The 21646-nt window shown below is 46.3% G+C and overlaps 1 protein-coding gene across 1 annotated transcript in view; it reads right to left on the bottom strand.

Annotated features, from left to right (window-relative positions):
- The window catches only part of KAZN (kazrin, periplakin interacting protein), a 401651-nt gene that overhangs the window by 27048 nt on the left and 352957 nt on the right, over window positions 1-21646 (bottom strand). The window contains exon 4 of the mRNA XM_074975804.1: window positions 8484-8620. Within this exon, the coding sequence (XP_074831905.1) occupies window positions 8484-8620 (137 nt within the window). The remainder of the gene's footprint in view (window positions 1-8483; window positions 8621-21646) is intronic.

The following is a 21646-nucleotide window of genomic DNA, read 5'->3' as shown; positions in this document are numbered from 1 at the left end:
TGAACAAAATCAATGGATGCTCCATTTATACCGAAATCACCAGGGGGATAAGTAAACCCACAGGAAGGGAAAAACAACACGAGGTCTTTCTGCCCCTTGAAATGTGGGAACTGAACTTCAGAAGATACAAATAAAGACAGAAGCCAACTTTGGCATCCATCATGAGATGGGCACAAGGGGGCCAGAGCTCTTGCAAGCTGAGAAAGAAGGACCCTTCAACCAAGGTGGGAGGAGGGGTTGAAGTGTCTGAGAACTGAATAGAGTAGGGAAGACTGTCCAGACAACTTACTTTATACTTTGTTCTAGATGAAAACAACAAGAAGTCTAAGGGGCACCTTACAGACTAACAGGTATTTTGGAGCATAAGCTTTCGTGAGCAAAGACCCGCTTCATCAGATGCATGAGTTGGGGTTCCAGAGGAGTAAGGGAGGTCAACAAGAGTTCCCTTACTGGAACCTCCACTCACGCATCTGACGAAACAGGTCTTTGCCCATGAAAGCTCGTGCTCCAAAATATCTGTTAGTCTATAAGGTGCCACAGGACTTCTTGTTGTTTTTGAAGATCCAGACTAACTTGCGACCCCTCTGATACTTTGTTTTAGATGGTGCACCTCACCAGTCCTCCTTCTGAGCCCATCTGTGATCTGAGCTCAGCCAGGACCTTTCCACAAAATTGCAAGGTGCCTTGTCTTCTTAGATGGAAGATTTTTTCAAACTTTGGTCATGTCTACACTAGCCCAAAACTTTGAAATGGCCATGCAAATGGCCATTTTGAAGTTTACTAATGAAGCGCTGAAATACATATTCAGCGCCTCATTAGCATGCGGGAGGCCACGGCACTTCGAAATTGATGTGGCTCGCTGCCGCATGGCTTGTCCAGACGGGGCTCCGTTTTGAAAGGACCCCGGCTACTCTGAAGTCCCCTTATTCCCATCTGCTCACAGGAATAAGGGGACTTCGAAGTAGCCGGGGTCCTTTTGAAAAGGAGCCCCGTCTGGACAAGCCGCGTCATTTTCAAAGTGTCATGGCTGCCCGCATGCTAATGAGGTGCTGAATACATATTTCAGCACTTCATAAGTAAACTTTGAAATGGCCATTTGCATGGCCATTTTGAAGTTTTGGGCTAGTGCAGACACAGCCTTTCAGATGCATTGCCACTTCTGTTTGTTTGTAACACATTCTCATGTTATTCCTCTGACTTGGCTTCACTCTACCTACATATTTGTTGGATTTTCACTGTGCACCATCTCAGTACTGTAACTGCAGGCAAGGGTATCTTTACACCAATTAAGTTAATACGCTATGATGTGCTTCTGCCTCTTTCAAGGTGTAAACAAAACTTCTTATGCCTCGGAGTGTGCCAGGAGAGGGCTGGGCACTTCGGGGGAATTTCAGGACAGGGAATGTGATGGGGAAACTCCTGCAGGTTGTAACCTAGGCTGGTGCATGCCAGAGTGGGGCTGTTAAGCTGTTGGCAGACTGCTGCAGTAAGAGCTGCTGATCCACATGCTGGTCTGCTAGGATCTGAGCTGTGAACTGCAGCAGTGGAACACCTGAGGCACCCCGGGTTACAGGGCACATGACGACGACCCTGCTCTGAATGTGACAGCAGGACATGGATTCTCAAGAACTGTATTTTTAAACTAATGGATGAAAGCGAAAGCAAATCCCCACTGAAGGCAGCATGGTCAAAGGCAGGGGTGTCAACCTGCGGCACCGGGGCTGCTGCTGCTTAAACAGAATTTAGCTTTTTTCTCATTGAAGCGGCAGCAGCCTCTGGAGCCATTGAGCAGTCAGCTGTGTGGGGAGAAGCCAGCAGGGCAGGGAGCCCCAGAAGAGGAAGCTAGCAGGGCAGGAGCCGCTCCATGTGGGGCGGAAGTCAGCCTGCAGGAGAGCTGAGCCTGCCCTGCTGGAGCCGCACAGCCACACGCAGGAGGTGGCAGAGGGGAGCAGCAGAGAGAAGGTGCGGGCCATGGAGGAGCAGCAGCAGCATGCAGAGCTTGTTGGCTGAGGTAGATAAATCCTGGGGCTGAAGGGGTTAAACCTGGGGTGGGGCAGGGGCTGGTTTGGGGCTGAGAGGGGTTACACCTGGAGGAAGGGAGCAGGTTGTGGGGGTAAAGCCTGGGGACAGGGAGCAGCTTTGGGGGTGGAGGCAGATAAACCCTGGAGATGGGGGCAACAACTTTCGAACTGATCCAAATCGCGTGCACTGCTCTTAAAATAGGCGTGACAAAAATTGCAGTTTGATGTTGTTTACTGAGGGCTGCCTCGTATTCACAGGCATTGCGGCTCTTGAAGTATTGATTTTGTAACTGAATCTGAAAAAAAGGTTCTTCTCACTATCTTGGTTGCAGATCCCTGGTCGAGGGGATAAGGGCAAGAGACTGGGAGACCTGGCTTCTAGTCCTGGTTCTGCTACTAAACTTACCGTGTGATGTTGGAAAAGTCACCTGTCTCTGTTCCTTGCTTCCCCATCCTTTGTCCAAACTGGAAGCTCTTTGGGGCTGTCTCTTACCAGGTGTGAACGCAGTGCCTAGCCCAGTAGAGCACCTGATCTCCTTGGGTCCCCTAGGTGCTACCATCATGCAAATAATTTCCCAACTATCCTTATTACCCAAGGCACATCAAACATTTTTGGTTCTTCCACTCCCTATAAATGAAATTGTGCTATCAACACCAGCCATCAAGTTCTTATGCCACGACCGCAGCTTCCCTGGCCAGTGTGGACAAATGCTTTTCCTGGACACCATGTCTGAAAGCCGTGTTGTTGTGAGAGTCTGTAGCAGGGGATGACTAATAGAGCTTTCCGAATGAGTAGATCGTCTATGCTGCTTAGGGGAAATGTGATAAAACAGCTCCAAGCCACAGCTATGTTCAGACACCAGTGGGAACTGTTTTTCAGAGACATGGAGTACCTGCAGCTCCCACTGGCCCCAGTTGGAGCGTTGGATGCCCAACATTTCTGATACTCAAGCCCCATTATTGTACAGATTCCAATAGCACTGTGGACAAGACCCAAGGGCCTTATGTTATTGCTACAGTTCTGCAGACCAGGGAATTAACACACCCCCACAAGGCTCAAAGAAAACCCTGGGAGAACAAGCACAAAGAAGAGGCAGGATGTTTTTTCTCACACTCTTTGATCCTCCTCCATGAATACAGGAGGTAACCTCAGAGTCTCCCAGATCCTAGTTCACAGGTTATTTCATACACCAAGTTTCTCTCATGAATCAGTGGTGAAAATATGCAGGCTGCTTGCCACAGAGTGGAAACGAGGACATGTCCTAAGCTTCTCTGCAAATACAGTCCCCAGGGAAGAACTGCCCCCAAGATGCCCATAAAGATTCTACCAGCTGATCTGCATGAAGTGAAAGGAGGGGTTGCAGATCACCAATATCCTTGCAAGCAAACAAACAGCATACAGAGCTTCTCCCCAACCTATGTGCTTTCCTCCCTGCATTCCTCCCTCACGTGTCTTTGGGGATTTTTTAACTGCATTGATTTTCTCACACAAGTAGGAAAGAAAAATAAAAACGTTCCCCAGAAGCCCAAAGCCAAATTCAAGTGATCTTTGTTACGGTACTTTAAAAATAGAAACTCTCTCTTTGCATGGAAAAAAGCCCAGAATAATTACAGAGGTTTGATTCCCATGGCTGCTTATTGGAGCGGACGGCTGTATGTAGACTAATCAAAAGCAAAACAGGAAACTGTCTAAAAATATATGTGTATCCTCTTGCAAACAGAGCAGAGATACTGAAAACACTTCAGAGAAATGCTGTTTACCTCTGTGCAACTTACTCCTGCTTCACTGAGGGTTATATGTTCTTTTAGCAAACTCTTAACATTCAGGGTAATTAGAACACCTGTTCTTGAAATAACTGGTTGTAAACGTTCATTCTCTCGAGTGTGCACCCCATTGATGTGATGATTTCTTCCAGTCTGATCAGCAATACTCCAATTAAACACCACTAACTTTGCTCATTGACCTGACTTTCCCCATATTTATTTACTTAAGCTTGGTTTATACTAGGAAGGTAAGACAATTGCAGGTAAGCAATTCTAGCTAAGGCACTTGTGTAGCTAGAAGCAACTCGTCTGAAATTGACTTACTTGGCCGTCTGCACCGAGGAAGGTTGACAGGAGAGTTTCTCCCGTTGACCTCCTTCACTCTTCATGATGGCAAGGAGTACAGGGGTCAAGTACCAACCTCTGAGAGCTCCATTTTGTGGGTCAAATCCAACCCCGAGAAGATCAACCCCGAGTGGGTCAATCTTCCAGGTAATGTAGACAAGGCCTTACCGGAGCTTCAGTTTCCAGAGTTATCTTGCCAGCTGCCTTGCAAAGTTGTATTTGCTCACTCACCTGAGAAGCATTTTTTTTTTAAATCAAAGAATGAAAACTCTCCAGGTCTTTCCACTACCACCATACACCACAGTAGCCTAAGTGGATTTTGCACTTGATCGTGCAGCGCTGAACTAAATGTGACTTTAGCCATTGGCTTCAGTGGGGAGGATCAAACAGTTTCTGCTGTGGCGGGTGACGTTTTCAGGACAGTTTAGCAAGGCCAATGCACAGATTTAATACAAACCATTGTAGCCAATGGGACATAAGGCCTTGATTGGACAGTGAAGACTTTTTTAGCCTAATCCACAGCCCACTGATACCAGTGGGAAGGCTTTCACTGCTTCCAGTGGCTGGTCTTTGAATCAGCATTTCCCCAGGAGGCGGGAGAGATGGAATGTGCAGTCTAAAAGGGTGGGAAAGGGGTCTCTGTGGTGTGATTCAGGCGGCTGGTGCAAATGGCACCAAGGTAAATACAAAATGGGAAGTGACTCCCTAGGATGGAGTACTGCAGAAAGGGATCTAGGGGTCACAGTGGACCACAAGCTAAATATAAGTCAACAGTGTGACACTGTTGCAAAGAAAGCAAACCTCGTTCTGGGATGCGTTAACAGAAGTGTTGTGAGCAAGAAATGAGAAGGAATTCTTCTGCTCTACTCTGCACTGATTAGGCTTCAACTGGAGCACTGTGTTCACTTCTGAGTGCCACATTTAAGGGGAGATGTGGAGAAATTGGAGAGGGTCCAGAGAAGAGCAACTAAGATGATTAAAGGTCTAGAAAATGTCACCTATGAGAGAAGATCAAAAGAACCAGCTTCGTTTCATTTGGAAAAGAGAAGCCTTCTCCGGTTTTCTTCAGACTGCCTGCGCCCTTCATACAGAATGCCCCAGCTGGGGGAGAGCGTGAATGTGTATTGCCTGATGGGGCAGGCTGGAGCATGTACATACATGGACTACACTCCCTTACCCTTACCTCCTGGACGGTACGCAGCAGAGTAGTGTCTCCGGCACTTAGAGGGTAGAATCAGGCTCACGGAGGATGATTTCTCATCCTGACTCCTCTCTGCCTATCTGGGCTTTTCTAGTCAGACCCTTTCAACTTGGCAGCCACGTTTGAGCCCCAGAACTGTGAAATGTTTTTGCATTTGGACCACTAATGTTTACCACTTACCGTACATTAAACACTGTCGTCTGAGCCAACATAAAGCCACAGTATAAGAACTAAAACTGAAGAACATAAAACCGGCCATACTAGGTCAGACCGATGGTCCATCTACCTCTGTACCCTGCCTTTGATAGTGACCAGAGACAGAGGAAACAAACAGAACAGAGCAGTTACTGAGTGACCCAGCCCCTGTCATTCACACCCAGTGTCTGGCAGTCAGAGACTTAGAACCACCAGAGCATGGGGCTGTGGCCCTGACCATCTTCGTACGAGCCATTAATGGAACTTTCCTGCATGAATTTATCTAATTGTTTTTAAACTCACTTACACTTGTGGCCTTCACCACATCCCACTGCAATGAGTTTCACAGTTGATTGTGTGCAGTGTGATGTGGGACTTCCTTAGGCTTGTTTTAAACCTGTCACCCATTAATTTAAGTGAGTGACTCCTCATTCTTGTGGGAAGGGGGAAAACAACATTTCCTTATTCACTTTCTCCATACTATTCTTTTACTGCCACTGCACATTGAGCAGCTGTTTCCAGAGAACAAACCACAACACCAAGATCTCTTTCTTGAATGGGATCAGCTTTAACCACCATCATTTTGCAGGTGCAGCTGGGATTATGATATCCAAATGGCATTACATGGAAATTAAAACTGAATTACAACTGCCATTTTGTTGCCCGTTCACCCAGTTTTGTGAGATCTCTTCGTAGCAATTTGCAATAAGCTTTGGACCTAATGGTCTTGAACAATTTTGTATAATCTGCAAGCTTTGCCATTTTATGATTTCTCTCTTTTTTACAGATTATTTATGAAGATGTTGAACAAACCTAATTCCAGTTCAGAACCTCAGACAACCTACTGTCCACCTCTGTAAACTGTGACAACTAACCATTTATTCTTACCCTTTGTATCCAATCTCTCAACCAGCTACTGAGGCATGAGAAGATCTTTTCTCTTATCCCATGACACCTTATTTTACCTTTGTCATGGAATCCCGTGAAAGGTTTTCTGAAAGCCCAGGAATATTATATCTATTGGCTCATCCATGTCCACATGCTTGTTCAGAATTCTAATAGATTGGTGAGGCATGATTTCCCCCTATAAAACCTCTGAAACAGCATGTTCATCTGTGTCTGATAATTCTGTTCTTTACTGTAGCTTCAATCAGTTTGCCTGCTGCTGAAGTTAGACTTATGGACTCGTTATTGCCAAGATCACCTCTGGAGTCTTTTTTAAAAAAACATTATTACATTAGCTATTTTCCAGTCATCTTATACAGAGATTGATTTGAGCAATAGGTTAATGACCACGCTTTTTTGAAATTTTATACTGAATTCCTTCACAACTTATAGGTGATTGCCATCTGGTCTAGTTGTATTACTTACTGTTTAATTTATTAATTTGTTCCAAGACCACCTCTAAATGAACCTCAATAAGGGACTGTTCTTCAGATATGTCACCTAAAAAGAATGGATGAGGTGTAGGACCTTCCTCACATTGATAACTGTGAATACAGAGGCAAAGAATTCATTTAGTTTCTCCACAAGAGCCTTGGCTTCCTTGAGTGCTCCTTTGAGTGGCCCCACTGATTGTTTGCCAGGCTTCCTGCTGCTGAGGTACTTCAAATTTTTTCAGTTTTTGTGTCTTTTATTGGTTGCTCTTCAAATTTTTTGGCCTGCCTAATTAAACATCTACACTTGACTCGCCTGAATTGATGCTCCTTACTTTTTCCTCAGTAGAATTTGAGGTCCAATTTTCAAAGACTGGGCTTTTGCCTCTAACCATCCCTGTTACTCTGGGATTGAGAGGAGGTTGTTGAACAAATTAATACATTAAACTGGCACTTCTGTTGGCAAAACTTTTGTTGGGTGGGGTGTGGAAAAACACCCCAGCCCATAAACTTCACTGACAAAAAGCACCCATGTGGACAATGATACGTCCGTAGCCTATGTTTTCATGCCAGCATAGCTACTGCCACTCATTGGCGGTGGTTTAATTAAGCTGGTGGGAGAACTCTCTCCCGCTGGTATAGAGCAGCTACACAGGCAAACCCTCCAGCCATGCAACTGCAGTGGTACAGCTGTGCCATTGCAAGGTTCATAGCAAAGGCGCAGACTGAGTAACACCATGGGCCAAATCCTGACCTCAACTAGACAGCTGCAACTGCCCTAAAGTCACTGTGTTTTCAAGTGGCTTGTGCCACCGCCCCCATCAACACCCTGGTATTCCTGTTCCCAAATTTCTCTCTCATTTCAGTGCACTCTCAGAATATTGACTCCATTTTCATTTACCTCCTACAGATTATCTCTACCCTGCTGCTCTTGGGATATGACAGGTAACAAACGAGTTCATTTGCCAGACCATGAGAGGCCAATATTGTCTACCAGCATTACTAACACTTCCACTGCTTACTGGGCTCTTATAAGACACTGAGGAGTAAATTATAGCTAAAAAAACAGCACAGAACACTGAGAGCTAAGACTGGTGGCTGGGACCAGGAGAAACTTGGCCACACCCATGACAAATGGGCATACGGAACTAAAATCCTGCTGGATTATGGATGTTGCTGGACAAGAGTGCGCTGGACTAGAGAGGTTCAATCTGTAGTACAATACAGTCAGTGTCCAGGAAAATCTCCAGCATTTGCTTCATTTTGTAACTTGGTAATGTTAGCATTTAAGTTATGAACTCTGCCACACTGTCCCTGTCCCCCACTGTCAACAGGTGGGGCTCTTTGCTCTAGTGGGGAGAGCAATAAGGCATTTACACATAGTTTAGCTCAGCTAGTGGTTATTAGCAGCTGGAGAGATACATAAAGAGCAGAATATACAGTGTGAACCCAACCTGATTAACATGATACAAACATGCAGTGAGAGCTATGGGTTTGCTTTACTCTTCATATTAGATCCTAGGGAACATGCATAACATCACATGGAGTGTGAGGCAACAGACTGGATATATAAGTGCTTACTTTTCTGTGTTGCTCATAGTTCCTGATGAAGTCACGTAGTTGTTCTTCCCGGCTGTCCAGCGTGGCATAGAGCTGCTGCATTTGGCTGACCAGGTCAGTCTTCTCTGCTTTCAAACGTTTTCGATCTGCCTTCATGGCTGCATGAATGAACACAATTACCGCTCAAGGTCAGAGACAGGAAACGGGCACTTTGCTGTGTTCAGAAAGTCACATCTCAGTCCCTCAAACACTCTGTGCTAATTTTATACACAGAACATTGGCAATTCTGCAAAGGGCTCTGAATGCCCGACTTTTCTGTCATAATTAGCATGAATAGGAATGGTTGCAAATGCTCTACCAGTGAGCTCAACAACACAGATGGACTCAAAGTTTAATTTAGACCGGGGTGAGCAAGCATTTAGGCTGGGCCCCACTTTTTGTTCCCGAAATTAGCAGCTGCCCCCCAAACCTGTCTAATGTAATCCCAATCAATGGAAATTTTGAATATGTTCGTATTAATAAAAAAAATTGGCACATGGAAGAAAACAAGTGTGTAAAATGTAAAAACTTTATTAATCGATATATAAATGTGAGTACACAAACATAAAAACAGTAACACATTTCAACATGGACGAGTTCGAGACCCAGCAGCCGATCATGTTTTCCCCCCGTTTACGAAATTTCACACCCTAAGGGGCCCACCCCCCCACTTTGCACACCCCGATCTAGACCACATCCATTTATTATGGCTGTCTCTGTCCATGGTTGGAAACTAAGACCCTAACCTAGCAGAGAAGTTAAGCACATGGCCAACCCAATTTATTTCTGTGGGACCACTCATGTGCTCAGCATAATAAAAGTGTGTTGAAGCACTTTGCTGGATTGTGGCCTAACTTTGATCAACAGAAGACAAGACCTACTTTAATTTAATCTAAAATGTTGCCTACTGGTCTACTACAACCAAAATCAATGTTGTTTTCAACACGTTGTAGTTAAAAAGGGAGCCACAGTGTTGACAGAAACTAATCCTACTGGATGTTAAAAACTGGTCTGATCCTTTACAGTTCTGCAGACTTTCAAATGCAACCATCTGCCAGAAGAAAAATACCTTTTTTTTTCAAAAGCAAGAATGCAGCATTATTCAGTGCAATCCATGCCAGATAGCAGGAAATCTCTGTACCTATTATGCCAAGTTTCCTTCTAGGCTGTAGATGGAACCCAGCCTAGTTCACAGTTAGCCCTAGAACCACAGCGTGGAATCCTGGTTTCACTGAACTCAGTGGCAAAACCAGGGGTTTCATATATCAAGTCTGAAGGGGTTTGGATTTGGCATTACATCTGTTTGTCATCTGCAAATATAAGAAACTAGTTAAGATTTGACACCACACGGCCCAGGGGCTAGATTTTGATCTAATCTGCACAGATGTAAGCCTGAAGTACTTCCAATGGAATTTCTCTGAAATTGCCTTATACGTGATCCCAATCAACATTTGGTCAGACATTCCAAGACCAACTCAACCCTGCCAAGCACTGCATGACCCTTCTTGGTGGAATAATCACACCAAGCAGAGTTTCAAATTCCAATTACACAGCAAAACCACAAGGGAGGAGGAAAAGCATCTGAGACTTTTCATCTTCAAGCTTTCACGCTAACGGCCTTTCACAGCTGGTATGTTCCTTTGTTGGACAAAGTGATTCCTCTGTCTCATTACTGAAAAGTAATTCACCCATTATGTTATGTGGTAAACCCGGTGGTAGACCCTTACCTGGAAGCTTCCAGAGACTTCTAGGAGGACAGTATACTGGGTGGTGGGCCAATGCATTTCTGTTCTCAGTCTAGGCCCAGACCTTCATTGGTCAGATAGGCCCTGTGCTCCCTATAAAAGGCTCCCCATCTGGTAGCAGGGGGGAAGGTTTTTTGGGAGGTGCACCAGAGGAGCAGGAGCACAACGAAAAGGTACCACGGGGAAGTGGTGGGCGAAGTGGCCCAGGGTGAGGCTACTACTTCGGGGCAGGGATAAAGGTCCTGCCGGTTGCCTCTTGTTCTCATAGGGACCCTGGGCCGGAGTCCAGGGTAGAGGGTGGGTCTGGACTCCCCCCACCCTTCCCCCGAGGGATCACTTTACTGGAGCAGACGTGGGCCTGCAAGGGGACTGGTATTATTCTCCCTGTACTGGTCCTGCCTATGATGAGGATGGCTCGCTAGCGGAGACCCCTGCCTTTGGAAGGGCCTGGGCAAAAGGGGGGCCTCCGTGAGTCTCTGAGGCAGCACAGATCTGCCAGGAAGCGCAGGGACCCACAGAGGCTGATAAGGGACTTTGTCACTGTTACATCACATCAAGCATCTTGCACGGAGGGGATCAGGAGGCGTTTGGGAAGCCCGAGTGAAAAAGAGTATGAAAATAGGGCAGGTGCACAAATGGCAGAGAAGTTTACCCTAAACAGAGTATTTCCTTCTTTCTCACAAACTAATGTAAATTACAAACACCATGACCACTTCACAACACTTACACATCACAGTGTCAGTTACAGCTCTTAATTTTCCCACCTTCTGGTTAAGTTACAACACAACAAGCTGATGGAGAGTGGCAGAAAATGAGTGCTTAATTTTCACCAGTTCACTTCATTTTCCCAGCTGTAATGTACCACCTCTGAGTAGCACTGTCCCAGCAACACTTGCTGGTAGGAGGAGCGAAATGTGCATGTCTGAGCTGGAACAGGAGAATGCTGGAGAAAGTCCATTGCTTAGCTTGTTCTATAGATTACAGGGCGTGTAATACGTACGGCCAATCTTCTTGGAAAGCAAAGCCAGGATCAGAGTGCAAACAGAAAGACTTGCCATGACAAAGGGAACTCTTGTGGTACTCTGTCCGATCAGAAATGGGAACTGCCTGGAATCTCAAGAAAACTTGCACCCATGAGTCTTCAACCCCAGTGGTTCCCAACCTTTTCACTACTGCAGACCCCCAATCATGCCCACGCCGTAAACCATTTGCAGGCCCCCATCAAAGCCAGTTGAAGCCGCTACGTGCACTTCATTAAATGAAAGAGGAAACCACAACATAGATTTTTGGACAGCAATTAACAACATTATTGGAAGAGATTTAATTTAAAAATAATAATTGACCGTAACTTTGCAATTTATTTGAAACTTATTTTCTATGATCATTTTTATTTGATTTTTATTTTTTTCATGGACCCCCTGCAATACCTACACAGACTTCCAAGGGTCCATGGACCCCAGTTTGGGAGCCACTGTTCTTGCCTAATATTGCAGATCAAATAACTTTGATGGTAGAAACACGCTCACATTACAGACCAGGTAACTGGCTCAAAGCATCACAGTAACATAAGGCTGGAAGAGATCTCAAGATTCTTTCCCAAACTCCTGTGCTGAATCAGAAGCAAGGATACCTCGTCATCAACAGAGATTGAACCTGGGGTTTAAGAACATGAGCTTCTGCTCAAGCAAACAAACCTGTGCAACAACAGTGTGCTGTGACACTAGTTTCCAGGCTCTTACTCAGTCGGAACTCTGAACCTTGCTACAGTTCTCCCATCAGCCACTGATACATGCTGAAACTTACAAAATAGTACATTTCTAAATGTGCCAGATTCTGTCCCCTTTAGCTATATTAAGCTCCTTTATCCCATTGCTTTCAATGAGACTAATTGCAGCATGAAGTGCTAAACTAAGCATGAGCAAGAACAACAACAACAAAATCAGGCCCAAATGGTTTCAGTTTTGCAAGGTTTGGTACTTTGAACTCTCCCCACCGATTTGAATCCCCTATACAATTCCCTTACTTTATCAGGGAGAAAGGCTGTCTACACTACAAAATAACTACGAAGTTGCTTACTTCGAAGTGCAACTTCTAAGTAGAGCATCTACACACACACTACTTCAAAGTTAATCTTCGAAGTAGGGCACTAGTCCATTCCCAAGAATGGAGTAAGGACTTCGAAGTTGGGCTGCCTACTTTGAAGTTAACTTCGAAGTAAGGGAAAATGCAAGTAGACTCTTTGCTGGCTACTTCGATGTAGTGCCTACCTTCGAAGTGAATTCCTAGTGTAGACACACCCAAAATACCATAATGTAGCAGAGTCAGAACCAGTGGCTGGAAGTTGAAGCCTACTTGTAACAAAACAAACCAGCAGTCATGGACCACTATAAAGACTAACAAAATAACTAACAAAATAACCCACGGTCTGTCCCACAAAAGCTCTTCACCTAATAAATTAACTTGTTGGTCTCTGTAGTGATACATGACTGCTTAATTGTTTTATTAGAATACAGACTAACACGGCTACTTCTCTGTTACTATGCTACTTGTAACCGTGAGTGTGATTGGTCACCAGAACAAAACTAGCAAGGGAGTGGTGGATTCACCCTCTCTTCACGGCTACATTTACACTACAGAGATCTTTTGAAAGAAGCCCTTGTCAACGATCTCTTCTGAAAGAACTTCTTTCGAAAGAGTGCATCCACACACAAAAAAGCAGATCAAAAGAGCGATCTGCTCTTTTGAAAGAGAGTGTCCACACAGCCTCCACTCTTCCAAAAGAACAGGCCAGGGAGGTGTCACGAGGACTGCTCTTTTGAAAGAAGGGCTCTGAGGAGTGTCTACGCATTTTCTTTCAAACAGAAAAAAAAAAAAAGCTTTCAAAAGAAGGCATTCTTCCTGAAACAGGTGGGGAAGACCAATTTCTAAAGGAGTGCAGCATTCTTTTGATTTACTTTCAAAAGAACATTTTTTGTGTATAGACACTCTGCGAACTCTTTTGAAAGAGCCCCCTTCTTTCGAAAAACCTTTCAAATGAACTTGCTGGTGTAGACACAGCCCATGTCTTCAAAGCAAGACTGGATGATGCTGTACCCAGGAGGCTCAAAAGAGGAGCAGCAGGGTTAAATTTTAAGGTCTTTATTATAGAGGCAATGACACTAGGTGACCTCACTCCCTCTGGCCATAAAAATCTAAACGTTTACATTACAAATCTCTGTTGCTGTTTAAAATCATACTGGCTTGAGAATGCATAGTGGGTGGGGGGCGGGGAAGGAAGGGAGCAACAAAGAGGAACAATAAACAACATTTTTGTTTTAGTTTACATTAAAATCCATTATTTTTCTCTCTCTTGGTTTTCCAGATGCTCATTTGCAGGGGAGGAATTTTTTGTCTTTCTAAATACCGTATGGAGCCTAGAAAAAAACAACGCCATAACAAAAACATTAACGAAAAGCATAATTAGCTAATATTCCCTGATTTACAAGCCAAACAGCCTGTAGTTCCCTATCACTCCTCTTCTGCAAACACTTCTCAGATTCAGTTCCTGCCCAGCCACGGTGCTGACGGTCGAAAGCAGCACTCATTCCACATCATTTTATTCTGCTCACAATTACAAGCCTTGGTGATCTCTTCCAAAGCAGAACAGCTTCAGAGGTGGCTGGAGATGAGTCAGAGCTGGAATCTGAATTCACCAACATTTAGGAGCTGGGGTGAGACACCCCTCAGAAGCTCACGCTGAGTGTGGAGGAGCCAGCTATTGGCCGCCTGCGTGAATTTTCACCATGCAGTTGTCAGAAGTCTCTGCTCCCTGCCCTCTCTTTCACAGAGCAACTTCGGTATAAGTAAAATCTCCTCTTATAAACGTGGTATAAAGAACAGGGATCCATGATTCATATCAATGACTGCATGTTTTATCAATGCTTGTTATTATTTGCATCATAAGAAGTCCCAGGGGCTCTAGTGAAGGACCGGGATCCCATAGGATTAGGTGCTGCACAAACACAGAACAAAAGCACAACTCCTGCCCCAAAGGCTCACGCTGCAGAGTGGAAAATCAGGTTAAATGTAAGGAAAAGTATGGATAACTGTATTGCTTCCAGGAGGTGGCGTGAGATGCAGATGAGGTTCAGCTGTCATGAAAGCATTTAAGGGTATGTCCAGATGCCATCAGTGATGAGTCACAAATAGTCGAGTCCAGCCTGATACAGTGCAGGAGGAGGCTCTATATATGCCATGGGAAGGTGTATTCCCCAACACCAATCACGCTAGGACTAATTCTGCACACTGGAGGCGCCATATCAGAATGGCACTTAAAAAGCACGATGTGGGAGAAGTCTGGGGAATGAGCACGCAGAACACCTCTCCCCTGCAGAACAGCTTTGTGGAGAGGGCTGGTAGACATAACCTCATCTCTTGTGTCCCAACGTCCCCGTCCCACACACAGAGCAAAATCTCTGCTTATCATTTAATAGATCTCCTGACTAGTTGAGCTTGCAGACAAATTGGGTGTGCACAAGTGTATCTATCCTGGTCCGAGTAGAGCTCACAGAAGAGCTTGGCTAACCTTTTCCTAAATAAACTATTTTTCCCCTCCCCTCTAAGCAATTCTTTGGCACAATCATTAAATGCCTTAAAAAAAAAAAAGACAGCCAAGGGCATAGACCAGAGCACAAATAACGGCTGAAGGTGCCACTGAACAAGCTGCAGGACGTATATGTTTATTGTTTGCATGACAGAGCTATGTTAAAAGAACATTTTGAAGGCTGCAAAGTCTAGGACTCAAAAGTTAGGTAGTAAGGATGCACTGGGCAGCTATAGTAACAGACCGCATTCCCACCCTGCCCCTGTGTGCCCCTAGCCCTCTCACACATGCATGTGCAAAGACAGCAAATACAAGAGCTCATCTTCTTGCCGGGAGGTAAAATGGGAATCTTCAGCTTTGTGGGCGGGCGAGATTGCAAACTTTGCCAGCCTGATGGGATTAACAAAAAGTGTCAGGTAGAACAGAAACACTCTCCTAAGACCTACATCAGGACCTATTTTCTCTTGACGTTACTTTTGTACAATAGGAACCAATGCCGGAGAAAACAAAGAGGATCAATATACAAGGCTCCCAAGGCTGTTCCATTCAAAGTGGCCAGAAAATGCACTGGGAAAGCAGAGAGGCTTCCCAGGCATGGGTAACCCAGGGAGGGCCAACTTCATTTCACAAAACACACTTTTGATGTACTGCTGCCATTTCCACATGACTAACTTAACTCTTTAGACGTTACCTAGACGTTCCAATGGAGAAAAGACAAGGTGTTGCTATAAAAGGCTTAGTGGTTGCTACAGGTTGCCAAAAGTCTTAGCGGCATTTAAACTAGGGATGTAAAATCCCATTTAAATTGGTTGTCTGGTGTGAGCTAAGTGAAACAGTGGTGCTACGTTGAGTCTAGGCAGGGAATAGTGTCGTCATGATCTGGTAAGTCCTTTAAATGAAAACGACACACCTCTACTACATATTTGAGAGAGTTGGTGTGTTTATCTGTCTGTGTGTTTGTTCGAGAACTTACCCTAAATGGTAAGAGCCAGGACCACTAATCTGGTACGCAGCATCCTCTCACTATAACTTAGAGCAAGGACAGGGTTTGGTTGTGCCAGGACAATGGGAGGTTCCTGGAATCAGATTGTTTCTCATCAGATGGAAAGGGAGAGCTCTGATAGCTGGGACAGTTATACTGCAAAATGACCACAGGGGGCAAAAAGCGCACGGCCCTGACAACCCTGGGGAACAATGCCAGTGGCCGGGCAGCGCAGCACCAGCTGCTCTGGGGAGCAACACTGATGGCCGGCTCCATGCCCTGCCCTGAGCCCCTCACGTTTCCAAGCCCCAGTCCTGACTCTTGCACAGCCCCAACTGTCGCAGAATCATACAGTCCTAGGGCTGGAAGGGACCTCAGGAGGTCATCGAGTGCAGCCCCTGCCTAAAGCAGGATCAACCCCAACTAAATCATCCCAGCCAGGACTTTGTCAAGCTGGGACTTAAAAACCTCTAGGGATGGAGATTCCACCACCTCTCTAAGTAACACATTCCAGTGCTTCACCAAGCAATGCCGGGTAAATATTCTAGTATATAAAATAAACACACACACACACACAAAATGGGCTAAAGAGCCCAAAGTCCTAAGGGCATTTGAACTAGGGATGTAAAACCCCCTTTAAATAGGTTTACTGGTTAAATCGTAGGTTTCACTGGTTAACTAATTAAAAGAGTGGCCTCCCCCACGGCCCCCCAACCTGCCTGTGGTGCCCCAGGGACTGGGACTGCTCTGACCCAGCTGAAGCTTACTTGCCTGCAATGCTGCTGCAGATGGGGGGCACACCAGTGCAGCTGGAGCAGCCCTTGTCCCCAGCGCGCAGTGGTGAGGGTGCTCCAGCCTGGCAGAGCAGCCCCTATCTGTGGCAGGGGGGCCAGGCTGGAGTGGCCTGTCCAGCCACTCCCCATCCCCAGCCGCTGCAGATGGGGACTGCTTTGGCCAGGCTGGAGCATCCCCACCAGCAGCAGTCCCTTGGGACTGCAGACACCCCCTGCCCATAGCGCACATGTGTGGGGAGAGCTGCTCTGCCCCTACCAGTTAACTGTAACCAGTAAATCGTTCACATCCCTAATTTGGATCATTCATTTTAAAAAAAGGAGGGACACATGCAAACATCACACCTGTGCTCCTATATTTTTAACACCCTTATTGGGATTCCCCTTGCGACCTTTCCACTCAGCTCATCCAGTTCTCTGTGACCCAAAAAGCTTAGCTTGACTCCGGCTTAGCACTCAGATGACAGTAGCAGACAGTAACAGCTCTTTGCCCATGCTGGCAAGACCTGGATGCAGGGGATGTAGGTACAAGACGAGATCTCAATTCCAACTCACGTCACACACCACACAGCATAGATATCTTTCCTAGCCACCAACGTGCATGAAAAGGCCCAGCCACTGTGCAGACTAGTTAAGACAGGCTTATCAATATGGGGGGTTGTGCGTATTTTGTGCACTATAAGCAGATCTGCAAAAATTCGTTAGTTGGATTCTGCCTCCCATTATTTACAATAAACATATGCACAATGTTTAGCAGTGTCAGTGTTTACTTGTTTGGCCTTGGTCAGCAGTTACTTGTTCAGGCCAGTCTTGTCTAATCTTGGACCTGCTCATGTCATAACTCCAGAAGAGCAGGGTTTTTTTTTTTTTTTGTTTCAGTCCCACCACTATTGGGCCAATCTGGCCTGAAGCAACCCAGCCGTATATCAGATTGCTAGGATAAGAAAGCTGGTGTAATGGCAGATACAGATATTGGTGGCAAAATCCCACGGCAGTGCTAGAGCCAGCTAAACTCAAACAATCTGCGAGCATGGCTAGATCCCCCTTGCCTCCTGGGATCTCACAGCCCTTTAAAAACAGCCAGTTGAGCTTCATAACAAACCTGTGAGATAGGGCCATGATCAGTGTTCCCTGTAAGCTGAGTGCTTGGGCAGCCACCCAGGAGAGATTTGGGTGCTGCCCAGGTAGCAGAGTGCCTACAGCCACCCACAGGAGCAGCATGTGTTTCTTTTGGTAGTGCCCACCTGCACATGCTTTGGTGCACATAACAAAGTTTATTCTGCCCTGGGATGGAACAAGTTCAAGAGAACACTGGCCATGATCATCATAACTGTCCACAAAGGACAGAAATGAATTGCCTGTTGGAAACATCAGGCAGAAGTGGGATTAGAACCCAGTTCTCCCAGTCTGGTACACAATCCACAAGACAGCCCTCCTGAATACTGTGGAGCAGCTGCAGTATTAGAAAGGTGGCACTCAGGAAAGCAACATATTTGGCTCTCCCCCTCGCTCACATACTAAGCTGAGAAAAAGTCTTGGAGCATGTCGGTGCCAAGAACCAACCCAGCAGCCACTCTGATGTGTGCTGTCTTCTCTCTTTGATAAGATTTCCATGGTGCCTTATTCTGGCTCACGCACGTGGCCAATTAGAAGCAGCTTTAATTACTAAATTTGTTCAAAGGGACTGACAACTTGACAAGGAAGCAGAGAGCGCAGGAATGCCAGTGGGGGCAAAAAGACATTTGCTGTAATTGCCTACTACTGCAAAGCTCTGTTTAAAGTCACAAAGGCCAGAGGGTAGTACAGATCTAGGAATATAACCATCATTGCAAAGAAATTTCACCCAACCGTCTACTGAGACAGACCACCTTAGGCAAATATTGAATACAGGAAGCATCTAGCCCCATATTTATCTACTAAAAGGCAGCCAGGAGGACTCTCCCTGTGCAATGGGACGGTTTGATTTTGTTAAAGTGATGCTGTGCAAAGCTTTAGGACCTCCATATACCTCGCAGAATGGAAAATCCCCTACAGGAAGGGGCCAGACAGAATGATCATCTGTCTACAACTCTGCAGCACAAGAGCTGTCTCCCACGTGGAGGAAATCCAATTAGTTGAGCCACTGAAAACTGGACAGGGTGCAATAACCAAGAATATCCTAAAGGGCTCTCTCTGACTGGCTGAGGAGAAGGACTGCATGCCCTTCTGTTGTCTATTATTCGTATTGTAGGAGAAACTGGAGATTCCAACACAGACTGAATCCCCATTGTACCCAAACCGTACAGAAGGAGACAGTCCCTGCCCAAATAGCTGACAGCTCAAGTAGCCAGGAGATGGGGAATTGTGACCCAGAGTGGGACTTGACCAAGGTCACATGGGGACTCTGTGACAGAAGAGCAGAATTCAGATCTCTTGAGTGATAATTTGATGACTTAAGTCACTTGTATAGGTCTTCTCTGCCTTTAGCTTTCACCAGTTGAGCTCCCAGGGCACTGATGATGCTAGCAAGCCAGAGATAAGTTGATTATCCTTTGTAGGAAACACACAGGTTGAAATTCATCAGAGAGGCAGCACCAAACCTATGCTCTATTACCCTTAAAATAGGGTTTAAGTGGCTCGAACACATCATGCTAGTCCCTGCAAAGGGCTCAATTTCACCTGTGCAGTGAGACAAGGCACACACACACTGCAGGTGTAACTTGAAGGGTTACTTGAGAACCTCCCAAATGTTATGGGCAATTCTTCCAACGTACGAAATCTAAATGGGAGCCAGTGGCTTGCAGGAGACGGCAGGGAAATTACTAGCTTGTTCAGTGTCCCTTGTATGCTCAGTGCCTGTGCGACCATCCAGGAAAGAGTCAAATGCCGCCCAGCTGTTTAGCAAAGTGCCCAAATCAGAAGCATGTGTGTTTACTGTTGGTGCACAACTGCATGTGTCTGATGCACATAACAAAATTTATTCCTCACATGAATGGAAAAACTAGAACATTGCTTGCCATGTGTGATTTTCACCCTAGCAGAAAGAAAAAGGGAAGACTGATTTGACGATGGGAGACCAACCATGGGGCCATACTCAATGCGAGCTGGTTGCCGGTTTTCACACACCACTCCCTGGGCACATTGTTCCTGAAACGAGCATCCTGAAGTCCTACACGGAACGGACATGTCTCTTCTTAAAAGAGGTTTGCTCCTGCTCTGAATGACGCTATTCATCTCATCCTGCCCCTAAACTCCAGTATTAAGACTCCAGTACCTTTCAGCCTCCCCAAGTAAACTCTGGCATGGCATAAAAAGGAGTTGCCATGAACAATAGCGTCGCAAGGGCAGCAAGACCTAGCTGCTGGTGGGGGATGGGCTGAGGAAGAGAACGAGAGGAGATAGGAGCGGGGGCTTGGCCACCCACATCCATCATCTATCTACCACAAGCCACCTTTCTCTTCATCAGTCCCCGCCTGATGGCACAATCTGCCCCATTCCTCAACCACAAAGGGCAGGTTTGCCTTTCTACACTAATATGCCCATTAGCAAATTCAAAAAGGGAGCTGCCTTCTGCAGCCATGCCTGGGAGATAGGAAAGAGAGAGAAAAAACGGAGCACAGCAAATCTTGCTGCTTCAAACTGCAGTATTGGCCTGCAACAACAACCAGAAGTCCTGCAGCACCTTACCAAGTAAAAGATACTTTGGAGCATAAGGTTTCGTGGGCAAAGACCCGCTTCATCAGATGCAATGTAGTGCAGATTCCAGAGGCAGATCTAACTATACAGGCTCATGAAAAGGAGGGAGTCCCAGTCAAGAGGAAGGCCAGAGTTGACGAGGTCAATTCAGTCAGGGAGGATGTGGCCCACTTCCAGCAGCTATTGTGGAGGCATGGACTCCAAGAGAGGAGAAACTGCTTTTGTGCTTTCGGCCTGCAACACTCAGGCCAGGGTGACGCTGCAGATCTCACAGCAGCACAGCTGCACTGACACAACTGCGCCACTGTAAGTCGGGGTGATTTTCAGAGGGGAGGAAGCACTCCACGAATCTGGTCACAGGTTGCATATTTCCACTATATAAATGGAGGGGTGTGGACCTGGGAGGAAGCTTGAGTGCAGGCGGAGTTTGGGACCAGGAGCAGAGGGTAGGCGTGCAGGGTGTGGGAGGGAGTTTGGATGCAGGAGGGGCAAATACTGCAGCCTCAGGTCACTCAAAGCGGCCAATTGCTGGGGCAAGTACGTCTCTGCCTGCCCTTTCGGAGTAGGGAGGCAGGGGGTCCCAGCACACTGTCCACAAGCATCACCCTGCAGCTCCCATTGTCCAGTTTCTGGCCAAAGGGAACTGTGAGCATAATGCGGGGGGTGGGGGCAGTGTGCTGCAACTTTCTGCCTTCCTCCCAGTAAGGGAAACACATGCAGAGACACAACTCTCCAGCAGCCGCTTGGGGCAGGCAGGCAGCCGGCTGGCCTAAGCGCCCTGCTGGGCTGTGACACGTTGGTGGCCTAGAGGTTCCTGATGAGCTGGATCAAATGTTTTGTGGGCCGCACCAGCCCATGGGTCATGTTTTGCCCATCCCTGCTGTAAACTCCCTAGTGTAGCTACTCTAAGGGGTTATCTATACTTACCGGAAGATTGCCCCGCTGGCGGTAGATCTTCTGGAGTTTGATTTTGCGCTTCTTGTGAAGACATGCGTAATCAACCTCTTTGGGCTTGGCTGCAGGAGCTAGGAGGGGCTTGTGACCAGGAGCAGAGGATGGAGGTGCTATCACAGTGAGTAATGGGTGTTAATGCAAGACCAAAGAGGATCAGACTCGACTAGGGAAATAAGTCAACTCTAGCTCCAGCATTTGTGTAGCTAGACTCGATACAGCTGAAATCGACTTATTTCTCTAGGTGTTGCTAGGGCAGTGGAAACAGCTCTCCTGCCGCCACAGTGCCTTCTATGCCGGTGCTTAGGTCAGTGTAATGAACGTCACTTGGGGATGACTTATTCACACCTTACAAGTGGTTGCATAGACGTGGCCTAAAACGCCCCTGCCTTGCAAGCAGTCCACTCTGTTGAGGGATG

Source organism: Carettochelys insculpta, chromosome 23 (genome assembly GCF_033958435.1).
Source record: "Carettochelys insculpta isolate YL-2023 chromosome 23, ASM3395843v1, whole genome shotgun sequence".
NCBI classification, from domain to species: Eukaryota; Metazoa; Chordata; order Testudines; family Carettochelyidae; genus Carettochelys; species Carettochelys insculpta.
Note: the sequence above shows the minus strand (reverse complement) of the source record. Positions and strands in the feature narration are given on the sequence as shown.